The 12,303-nt window shown below is 39.3% G+C and overlaps 1 protein-coding gene across 8 annotated transcripts in view; it reads right to left on the reverse strand.

Annotated features, from left to right (window-relative positions):
* Positions 1-12,303, reverse strand: part of prex2 (phosphatidylinositol-3,4,5-trisphosphate-dependent Rac exchange factor 2) — a 351,801-nt gene that overhangs the window by 197,600 nt on the left and 141,898 nt on the right. For all 8 annotated transcript variants that reach the window (XM_069921298.1, XM_069921299.1, XM_069921297.1 and 5 more), the window contains one exon: positions 9,298-9,410. In XM_069921298.1, the coding sequence (XP_069777399.1) occupies positions 9,298-9,410 (113 nt within the window). The remainder of the gene's footprint in view (positions 1-9,297; positions 9,411-12,303) is intronic.

A 12,303-nucleotide genomic window follows, 5' to 3' on the forward strand; every position in this document is an offset into this window, starting at 1 on the left:
TTAAATATCATAAAGGACTTTGATCCCATTTCTACCACTTTGATTATCCAAAATTCTTGGTGTAAATTAATGCAAGGTGGCAAGAGATGCTGAATTATTCAGTATACTAACAAAGGGAAGCTGGAGCAATTCATTGTTGGGAAGAAGACTACCCAGGCAGAATATGAATATAGTAATGGATGAGGCAGAGGACAAACAGGTCTTTATGGGAATGGGATACGAATTAAAATGGCTGGAAACCAGTCTACATCAATGACAAGGATCTCCCGGTTGCCAACCATTTCAATTCTGCACCCCACACACACATTGACATGTCTGTCCATGGCCTCATATATTGTCAAACCAAGACCACCTGCAAATTGGAGGAGCAACACCTAATTTTCCATCTTGGCACTCTCCAGTAGATGGCATTAACGTCGACTTCTCTGGCTTCTCCTATCCTACTTCCCATTCTGCTCTCTTCTCCATCCCTTGGTCTTCTTTCTTCCAGCTCTCCACCCACTTCCCTCTCCATTCACAGAGCCATCCTCCTGCCTTTGTTTGCTGGTGTGCCCTGCCTTCCTTATCCATCTATTACCTCCTACCTGTGAGACTGTTCTCCTCCCTAGCCGCTTCCCCCCAACATTTTGATCAGGAGTATGCCCACATTTTGTCCATACCTTGATGAAGGGCTCAAGCCTGAAATGTTGGTTATGTATCTTTATTGTTGCTATATAAAGTATGGCATTCAATCTAGTGAGTTTCTCCAGCATTATGTTATACTTCAACCACAGTGTCTGCAGACCTTCATATTTTACTTCTGGCAACCAGGAGTTCGAGTTGACACCTGAGGCCCTGGATTAATGTTAGGAAGGAGATACTTATGGCACATCAGTCATTGACACTTCTGCCAACTACATTGCCTAGCAGTTACTGCATTTGCAGTGGGAAAGATCTATGAGTCTGGAAGGATGAGTAGGGAGGGAAAAGAACACTGGGAAGTTACTGCGAGAGTGGTCCCTGCAGAAAGTGGAAAGGGGTGGGGCAGGGAAGATGTGGAACTGGGATTACGTTGCAACTCTGTCAATGACTGATGTGGCAGATGCATCTCCCTCCTTGCCTCCATCCAGCTTCACAAAGCAATCTTCCAGGTGAGACATATGCATCTCCTCCAATTTTGACTGCTATATTTCATGCTCTCATGGTTGTTGAGACCAAATGCAGAAAATGCAACACTTTGCCAGGCATCTGCACTCTGTCCTCTGGAGCAGCTCCCAGTTACCAGTCATTTTCATTCTTCTTTCCATTCCCATGCACACAGCCTCATCCATTGCCAGGATGAGGCCCAAAGCAAACTTGGAGAACAGCATATCATATTCCTAGTTAGCTGAAAGCCTAACAGTATTACCATTGAATTTTTAAATTTCAGGAAACTCCTATCCCTACCCACTTCCACTGTTTGCATCAGTCTTTTACAAGTTCCCAAAATCCCCGCCCCCAGTGGTCTCCTCTCCGACCAGTCTCTGCACCTCTCCCACCTTCATTTGTCTCGTATACAATTACCTCTTTCCCCCTCTCCAATCATATCCTCCTCCTTTTTATGCTTGCTTTTCCCCCTTCTCACCCTAGTCTCAAAAAATGGTCTGAGCTGAAATTCAGACTATCCAAGAAGGCTGCCTGAGATGTTGAGACTTTCCAGCTTCTCTTTGTTTGCTCCAGATTCCAGCATTTCCAGGTTCTTATGCTCTCTACTCAGTGCACTAACTCCTAAATAATTAGTTTTAGAAAGTAATTGCATTCATTCGTGAGAAATGCATTCTTGAAAATGTAACAAAAAGAACAGCAATATCAAATATCAAATTATGAGTGGGACAGGTTAGTTCATCCATCATAAATTCAAGAATGTTAGACCATTGAACAGTAATAGGAAAAAATGACAAATTGCATTAATGGTGCAGCTATTTCCTCATTTGCTGAGTTTGTTGTTTCACATTCCTGGAATTTGACCAAGGCATCATATTTTTAATTGATGGCACTACATAATACGTCTTAAATAACATTAATGGCCAATATTATTCATTCCTTCAGACAAGAACACTACTTAGTAAACTTTAATAAAAATCCCCAACCACTTGATTCCAAACATTTGTCTTTTGCAAGCTATTAACTGGAGTGCAGAGATCATTTATCCAAATGACACTGCAAAATTGCAAAAAAAAATTCATCTCAAATCCATTTGCAAATTTTCCACCAATTAGACCAGGACATTGTAATAAACCCCCTCCCAGGGAATGGATTGAGCTATTAAAATTTTAATTTTAAAGCAATGAAAAATATAGATAACTTCCCTTGCCTTTTATTTTTATCCAGACAAAGGTGTATTGAAGTAATTTGGGTAACATCAAGTGGTCTTTCAGTTCTGACTTTGAACTTGGAAAAGGAGGGCTTCCCTTCCATACCCAAGATCATTGCTTCCCTACCATCACATTGGGTACACACTCATTTACCCCCAGCCACAGATAAGGAGCTGAATTGGATTGATCACTAATTCCAGGATCAGAACCCACCTTGCAATGGGATCAACTTCCACAGAATCAGACTAAGCATCATGGATCAAAACACCCACCACCTAATAGGGTTAAGTACTGGATCCACTCATCTCCTTGTTCCCAACAAAAATTACCAGTGCCCTTCATCATGTTTGGGACAAAGACACTTTTTTTTCTCCTTTATTTGCCCCTATGCTCCAGTTTTACATTTGTAATCAAATAATTCACATGTAATTAAAGTGCACATTCCAGATTTTATTCAAAGTTATATGTGTACATTTTGGTTTGACCATTACAGCTCTTTTGATACAGAGTCTGTACATTTTAGGACACCATCATGTTTGGGACATTTGGCTCCACAGGTGTCGTGATTACTCAGGTATGATTAATTGCTTCATTGTTGCAGGGATAAGAGAGCTAGGCTTGCTTCTAAGCTTTTGATCACCTTTGTTGTGGCCATTTTTCAACATGAAGATCAGAGTTGTGTCAATGAAAGTCAAAGAAGCCATTATGAGGCTGAAATGCAAGAATTAAACAGTTTGGAAAGAAATACAAAGGCTACATTGCACCACGAGTTGGGCACAAAAAGGATGACCAGATTACAGTTTGACAAGAAGTATTTAAAAGAGTCTGCAGAATTCTGGAAAAAGGTCTTTTGGGCAGATGAGACAGAGTGATCGTGAGAGCAAAATGTGGAGGCATAAAGGAACTGCTCAAGATCCAAAGCATACCACCTTTGCCATGGTTTGTATCTTGCAGCCTCTATTTCTGTTCATGAAGACTTCTGCGGACAGTAGACATTGACATATCCACACCTGCCTCCTGAAGAGTGTTTCTGATCTGTCAGACATACTTTTGGGAATTTTTCTTCATTATGATGAGAATTCTTCTGTTATCAGCAGTGAATGTCTTCCTTGGAATACCAGTCCCTTTATGATTACTGAGGTCACCAGTATGCTCTTTCTTCTTAATGATGTTGCAAACTGATTTTGTTAATCCTAAAGTTAGGGCCATATCTCTTACAGTTTAATTCTTGGTTTTCAGCCTCGTAATGGCTTCTTTGACTTTCATTGGCACAGCTCTGGTCCTCATGTTGAAAAATGGCAACTAGACTCCAAAGGTGATCAAAAGCTGAGAAGCAAGCCTAGCTCTCTTACACCTGCACCAATGAAGCAATCAAACATACCGGAGTAATTACAAACATCTGTGAAGCCAAATGTCTCAAACATTTGGTGCCCTAATATGAGGGGACTCTGTATAAAAGGTGCTGTAATTTATAATTGGTCAAATCAAAATGTATACAAATAACCTTGAATAAAATTTGGAAAGTGCACTTTAATTACATGTGAATTGTTTAATTTAAATTTAAAACTGTTGAGCACAGGGGAAAATGTCTTTGTCCCAAACATTATGGAGGGCACTGTAAGTTCCAGAATGCTCTCTGCCCAACCTAAAGTCAAGCTTATCAAACAGGTTAAATTACAGCCAGGACACTGTTAAATAAAAAAAAATTAAAAATGTATTATATTTAGGGAAATCTACCATTTCCCATCAGGTACTCCATCCCACCAGTCAGAAACATGTACCTGTCCACCTTTCTCACTTTACTTAATACAGTATTGCATACTTATATTACAATAGTATTACAAACTATTTTCAGACTCATACCCTCCCGGAGATTTCCTCAACAGCAATTATTACAGTAATCCCAAAAAAAAAGACAGTGGCCCATTGAATCCCTCCTTCTATAGGCCCATTTCATTACTGAATGTAGATTATAAAGTTATAGCAAAAGGCATTACTTACCAAAATTAAGTAATCCAGATCAAGCTGGATTTGAACAAAATAGACAATCAGCAAAAAATATATGTAGATTGCTTAATATAGTGCATCTAGCATAGTCAGGATTGGATCCAAGCGTGACCTTAGCTCTGGACACGGAGAAGGCCTTTGACAGACTGGAGGGGGAATTTTTATTCAAAGTACTGGAGAGATTTGGATTGTGACAATCATTTATTGATTGGGTACAGACGCTCTATCATAAACCCCCAAGCTAAAATTAATATGAATGGAAAAATGTCTCCAGTGTTCCGGCTGGGTAGGTCCAATAGGCAGGGATGCCCACTGTCCCCAGCATTGTTTATGGTAGTGACTGAACCGCTGGCAGAAGCCATTCAACGGGATCCAGATAAAAAGGGGCTCAAAGTGTACCAGGAGGAGCATAACAGGATTATGGCAAATTAAATTATTGCCTTGACAAAGGTGGATTACAGACAATTCCAATAAGTAAGTCAATTTGTGCCCACGAGAAGACATTAAATATTTGGGGATAGAAGTGGATAAGGATTTACACAATTTAGAAAGGAGGATTGAGGACCTTTGTAGATTTATTCCTCAGCTGTTTCAATGACATGAATTTCCCTTGTTCAGAGCAAGGTGGGCAGGGTTAATTGTATTAAAATGAAAGTGATGCCAAGACTACAATATTTATTTCAGTCCTTGCCCATTCCACTGCCCCACGGCTTCTTTAAGATGCTCAAAAGATGTGTCAGAAAGTTCCTGTAAGGTGGCTAGAACCTCCATGGAAAAGATGACTTGGTCTGAAATTGCTAGAATTTTAAAAATACTATTGGCCAGCCCAGTCAAGGTTTATTACCTCACTCTTTGAAGGAGGTGGTACCCCCTCCTGGGCACAAATTGGACCACACACAGTAGGAGAAAAGATAGCAAGAAAGTTTCTCTATAAATGGGACACCAAATTGATATGAGGGAAAACAGATAACCCCATATTAAAACATGTAATTCAGACAGGGCAAAAAAAAATCAATGTGTTGGACTAAAGATGGGGATATCTCCTAAAATGCCCTTGACCATAATAAATTAATACCCATGACTCTGGATAATAAGATTCTGGACACCTGGTGCCAGAAGGGGATCAGGTATAATCAGGTATATTGAGGATTGATATGAGCAAGGGCAGTTCATATCATTCGAACAGCTGAGGAATAAATAAAACTTTCTTCTGCTAAGATCTTTCTTAAGGGATAATCTGGGATTGTCTATGACTCTACCAGTGTATAGTGGCATGGAGATTCTAATTTGAAAGGGGAATGTACGCAGGTCTATCTCTATGATGTGTTTCCTATTCCAAAGTGAGGGCCAAAACCTGGGCTTACACAAGTTTAGGGAAAGGAAAGGTGGGAGATGGACTTGGGCACAACAATCCACAAGCAGTGCTGGTCAGATCTGTGTCTGGACAGTATGACAACTGTTATTAATGATAGGTACAGGTTGGTGCAATACAATTTCCTGCATCAACTGTACCTCACACCACAAAAATTACATAAATCTAAATCAGAAATATGATTTAGGTGTAAATTGATCTATTTTGCATGATTAGCACAATTAATGTAAGGTCTCAGTTGATGAAATACAACTTCTTGCATCAGCTATACTTTACTCAACAAAAGTAAGATAAATTCAAATTGGACATATCAGACCAATGTTTTTGATGTGGTCAAGAAATAGGTACTTTCTTGCATTCAATCTGATCATGCCCTAAAGTGATGTCTTTCTGGGAAGATTTGGGTAATCTTCTGGGGGAAAAAAAACTGGAATTCGATACCTTCAGGCACCTGAATTATTTTTATTGGGGAATTTAGAAGACATAGGACTAAATAAGGCTGTCAAATAGCAATTAAAATTCGTTAAGATCGCTTTAGCAATGGCCAGGAAATGCATAGCAATTATTTGGAAATCTGATTCCCAACTAGGTTTAGCCTGCTGGAAGATAGAAATACATAATTGTATTCCCCTGGAGAAGATCACCTACAACCTCAGAAACAGGTACGATGTATTTTAGGAATATGGAAATCATATCTAAGGTACATTGGAGTAAATCTTGAACAATTCCCCCCTCTCTGATTCCTCAATGCTACCTGGCCCTCCACCTAGCTTCGTATCACCCACAAACTTGGCTACAAAGCCATCAAGTGTGAAAAGTAATGGACTCAACATGGATTCCTGCAGAATACCATAAGTTACCAGAACCTCATACTTAATAATGGACAATAGAATCTTGCCAACAACTGAGGTTAGGCTAATCAGCCTATAATTTCCTGCCGTTTGCCCCTCTCCATCCCTTCTCAATTCTAGTGATTCCTAAAAGATTACAATGAATGCATTCACAATCTCTTCCACTACCTCTAACAGAACCTTGGAGCATAGTCCATCTAGTCCAGGTAACTTATCTACCTTCAGCTCCTTCAGATTTTCAAGCACATTTCCTGAGTAACAGTGACTATATTCCTGCCCCTGACACTCCAATTGCTCGAGTATCCCTGGCATCTTTCATTCTGAAGGTTGATGCAAAATACATATTCAGTTCATCTGCCATTTCTTTGTTCCCCATTCCATTTTGCCAATTTAATTTTCCAGCAGTCCAATGTCTACTCTTGCCATTCTTTAACTGTTCATATATCTGTAAAAGCTTTTGGTGTCTTCTATGTTATTGGCTAGTTTATTTTCATGTGTCAAGACTTCTGTTGGTTTTAAAAAGCTACCCAATTCTCTAGCTTCCTGCTAATTGTTGCAATACTTATGCCCTAAGAGAGAGCAAGAGCTTAATGGCAGGAGCTTGCTGCAAATAAATAGTCACCAACAAAAATCCTGAGCATCAAATGGCTTGATGTGACCAATGTTTTGCTAGCTTACAGGTGAAAATGAACATATATTTCACTGGAAATTGGATGCAATTAAGGGCAATATATGCAAAAATATGAGTACCTTGAGTCTCAGAGAAATCTGTGGAGGTTTCAGATGAACTACAGGTTAAAACAAACTCTATTAATTCTGCTGGCCATTTTTCAGATCAGAGTCACCAACTGCAGTGGATATACTCTATACCCAATGCTTGTCAGACATTATCATTTCCATGTGGTCTTGAAAATTCACATTTCATTGCTAATTTATGATCATTTTGAATGGATTAATAAGATGTACTGCCATTAACCAGAAAATGTGTTCTAGCTGAATTATAGTCCTCTACAAAATAATTCATTTTGTCCAGTAAGAAAGAAAAGAGTGTCACATAAGTGTCGTGCAATGCATTTGACTTATGCATTGGCATGGTTCAATAGCTGGAGGAATGCACAGTCCATAAGACCATAAAACATTGGAGCAGAAATAGGTCTGTGGAGAATGTGTGAGAGGATTTCAACAGTGCAGAGTAAACATGGATGAAATGAAGCTTGTGAATCGAAGGTGAAATTGCTGATGAATACAAACAGAAATGGCTGGAATCACTGCATATCAAGCAACATGTATGGAAACTGGGAAGGAGACAAAAAAAACCCAAAGAACATTAAATAATACACGTGAGTAGGCCCTTCAGTCCACCATGTCTGTGCTGATCATGATCCCAATTTAAACTCATCCTTTCTGCTTCTTCATGTGCCTGTCTATATCTTTCTTGAATGTTAAATATTGTATCTGTTGCCACCACCTCTCCTGGGATGAAACCAGAGAAACTGGGTTACCATGAGGATAAGGTTAGCTGGTCCAAGGAGAATTTGTAAAATGGCCAGCAGGAAGTCATCCTCCTGCCCCACCATCTCTGCAGCACAATGAGCTTTCCCTGTTCTGACAATGACTTCTTGAGCTGAAGCAATAGCTCTGTCCCTCCCTACAGATGCAGCTGGACATCCTGTGCATTTCCAGCAATTCTTCCTCATATTCTAGGTTTAAATCATGAGGAGACTTTATTTTATTTTCACCTCTTATTACCACAGATGGTTAATCAGTGACCATCAGGGCATTATGGATTCTGCAGTATCTGGAAAGTTATGTTATTGGCAGAGTGTGGAATTTGAAGGTGCATTTACTGCATGCACTTAACAGTTGACTGAGGTCATTGATCTTTCCCTCTTCATGCATCAGGGTCCTCAGTGCTCAACTCCTGGCACCAGCATGCCTAGCTGCCTTTTCCTGCTCCTTCCATGCGTCCTCTAATTATGGGATTTACTCCTGATTTGCAGAAGTGCAGGCTCATTATATCTCATTTCACAAATCCATGAACAGTGAGGAACTCTGAAGGGACTCTCTTTTGCTTCTCTTTCTCCTATTGTTCGGAGGGGGGGGGGGTGCTGGCCAATTCTCATCGTGATTCATCGCATTTTGGCAGACAAATGTTGAAGTATTTCATTCATGTTACATATTTAATGTATTATTATGTGAAAACTTGAACCTTGTACCACTGCTGATGTCCAGAAAAAAGAACAGTACAGTGAACTCTAAAAACACAGTATACTACAATCACTGAAATTTGTTCCCAGTAAATTGAAGCCCTCAATGAGCAGGTTAATAATCTTTAGACAAATGTTAGCATCTCTCAGCTATTTAAATGTCAACAATTTTCTGCCATGATTTCCCTCAAGTATCATGGATGCATTCTCCAAAACTAAATGATGTGTCTTAACTTTATGGCCATCTAATAACTGAGACAACAGTTAGAATTCTGTTGCAGACTAGAGATACTGAAGATGTTCAACTCACCTAAATATTAAAGCCATGTCAACTGTCTGATCTGCAGTTAATTATTAATCTATAAAAATTGAGATTAATATTTTACTGCTAGCAAAAAAAATGTTATTTGATTGCATTAATATTCAGAATGAAATATTATAATTGGTGATATTTTGAATCCAGCGCATAAATGAGAAAATACACAAAATCCCTGAACATCAGTTCAATCAATGTAAAAAATAAATACCTGTTCCATCATCTACATTTTCTACTTCCATGATCTCTGTATTTATTCTGCCACGAAAAAGATACCGATGTCCATCAGCTACTTTTTTTGGGTGTGAGGTATTCTTCAAGCGTCTGAAAGTTAATAACAATATGCTTTGTTCAATGGGATGCAAACTTATGTTACTTCCTTTACACAGTATATTATAAACGGAGTTTATGGAGACTTAATATGGTGTTTAATACGATCATTCCCCAGATGCTTATGGAGAAGCTGTCCTTAATAGGATAAACACCCCTCTCTGAAACTGGATTCTGGACCACAGTCTGTCCAGGTCGGGAGCAGAACGTTGAGCACCTTCATGCTGGTGCCATCAGGGCTGTGTACTCTGAGCACTGGTACATATCAGGTATGTATACTCAGCTAACTGCTGTTCATGCTACTAACTCATGAATGCAATGCCAAATCCAGCAACTGCCTCTAAGTTTGCAGATGACATGGCAGTAACAACAATGAGTTCCACTACAGAGAAGAGGTGGAAAATCTCATGCAATGGTGCGAGGATAACAACCTGAGTCTCAATGTGGACAAGACAAAGAAAATGATTGTAGACTTCAGGAGGACGAGGGACGACCATTCTCCAATACTCACTAATAGATTGGCAGTGAAAGATTAGAAAGTACCAAGTTCCTCAGAGTCCACTTAAGTAGGGACATATCCTGGACACACATCTCATTTATCAGGAAGGCACAATGACGACTGGACTTCCTGAAAAGATTGAGGCGGGTAAGGCCACCATCATATCAACTTTCTACAGGAGCTCCACCGAGAGCATCCTGGCTAGCTGCATCACAGTGGGGTAAGGTTGCTGTAAAGCATTACATTGAAGATCATTCAGAGGACCACAAGATCAGCAGAGAGGATCACTGGGCTCTGTCTCTACTCCCCCGCCGCCCCCCCCCACTTCCACCATTGACGTGATCATTGACTGAAGAGGGTTCGCAAAATCATTAAGGACCCCTACCACAACGCATGCATTCTAGCTACTCCTGTCAGGAAAGAGATACGTAATTATCAGAGCCAGAACCACCAGGCTGAGACACAGCTTCTTCCCATGGGCAGTGAGACTGCTGAATGACTGATGAACTGGTCATACAATCCCTACGAGAATCTACTATTATTTAACAATTTTTATAAATGTACTGCATATAAGTCGCTTGTAAATACAGTATGTGTGCTATGTATGTATTTGCATGTTTTTACACTGAGAACAAGAATGCTGTTTTGTCCAGTTGTACATTTAAAGCTAAATTAGCAAGAGCATACCATATATTTACGATAAGAATTCCTTGATGAACCAGAACAGTATTTAACTAATTTGATTTTTTTTTTAGATATTATAACCATATAACCATATAACAATTACAGTATGGAAACAGGCCACAATCAGCCCTTTGAGTCCGCACAGATTTAAATTAACTCCACTACTTCCATCTACCTGCTCCCTGCCGAAACCCTTCAATCCCCTTACATCCATGTACTCATCCAACCTCCTCCTAAATGACAAAATTGACCCTGCCGCATCTACCTTTTCTGGAAGGTCATTCCACTCAGCCACCACTCTCTAAGTGAAGAAGCTTCCTCTTATGTTACTCCTAAAGTTTTTCCCCCTAACCCTTAACATGTATGATGCAATAAATATAAGATGCATTTTAAATATATATATAATTTTAAAAATTGTAAAAATTACAAAAATAAATAAATAAATGCACATCTTAGATTTCTGAATTAAAATGCAGGAAATGCTGTAAAACCGATCAAGTCTTAAAGAGAGATGGTTTATATTTTAAGAAGTTCCATCAGTCCCATGTTTTGTTTCTATTTCCATAAGGTGCCTGGCCTGCTGACTACTTCTAGCATTCACTTTTTACTCTTATGTTCACATGCTTGTCTAGCCTAATGAGGTTCAGTCTAAATCTAATCTCAGTGAATAGAAACCAACATTTTTGATTGTTATTTCAGATCTAAAATTAATTTTACTTATTCAAGGCTTTCTTAATTCCACATCTTCAGGAATATGCAAAAAATTCTTCTTCATCAACAATCACTGTACAATGTCATTTGCAGACTGAATGGTTGATATGCAATGACAGTAGGTTTCGCTGAGTTTGAATTATAGCAACATTTGGAAGAACACTGCATCCACCAAAAGTCCTATCCTATTTGAGACAAAGTCAAACACAATATGTTGAAAATTATCTTCTCTAATTTTCATGAAATTTTATAATGGTTTTGATTGACCCTTACAAAGTTACTTCTTCTGCTTGCAATGTAATTAATGTCTTGCTGCAGCTATCAGGAAGTATATAATCTTTTCTCCAGAATTTAACATGAAAGTAAGTGATGTGCTGAGAAAGTCGCGAAGAAAGTGGTGGGAGGATGGAGAAGTACAATGGGTTCAGATTAAATAAAACTGTACATTTCAGCTCAGAGGTCACTAAATTGGACAATGAAAGAAATTACTCAAAATTTAAATAATCTAAAATAAATCTTTGAAGAATCAAGAGACTGTAATGCTGGAAACTGGAACAAAAATCAGAATGGTGGACGATCCCCGAATTTTCCAATTTCAGGTAATATCGTTAATGTTCTTCTCACACACATACACCACACCACCCCCCACCCCCGCCCACCTATCTATCCACCTGGTTTCTTCTTCCTTTGTTTACTTTTCCTTTCCTCTGCCCTCTCCCTCCTCCATCCCCACCTGGTTTCACCTCCACATCATCCTATCCTCATCTGGCTTGTGACAGATTATGCTACATTTGTATTGTATTCACTAATGGATGAAAGAGATTGGAGGAGCCGCAGGCTGACTGGAATGCAGCTTGCTGTTCTAAGAGGGTCATATGGTTTTGCAAGCAGAGAGAGAGTCAAACAGGATTTTCTCTGAGAGAGATCAGTTCTACAGTTTTACAGTCAGCAGCAACAGCTGGGACTGGAACAGGACAAGCTGGCAAACTTGTG

Source organism: Narcine bancroftii, chromosome 2, assembly GCF_036971445.1.
Source record: "Narcine bancroftii isolate sNarBan1 chromosome 2, sNarBan1.hap1, whole genome shotgun sequence".
Lineage (NCBI taxonomy): Eukaryota > Metazoa > Chordata > Chondrichthyes > Torpediniformes > Narcinidae > Narcine > Narcine bancroftii.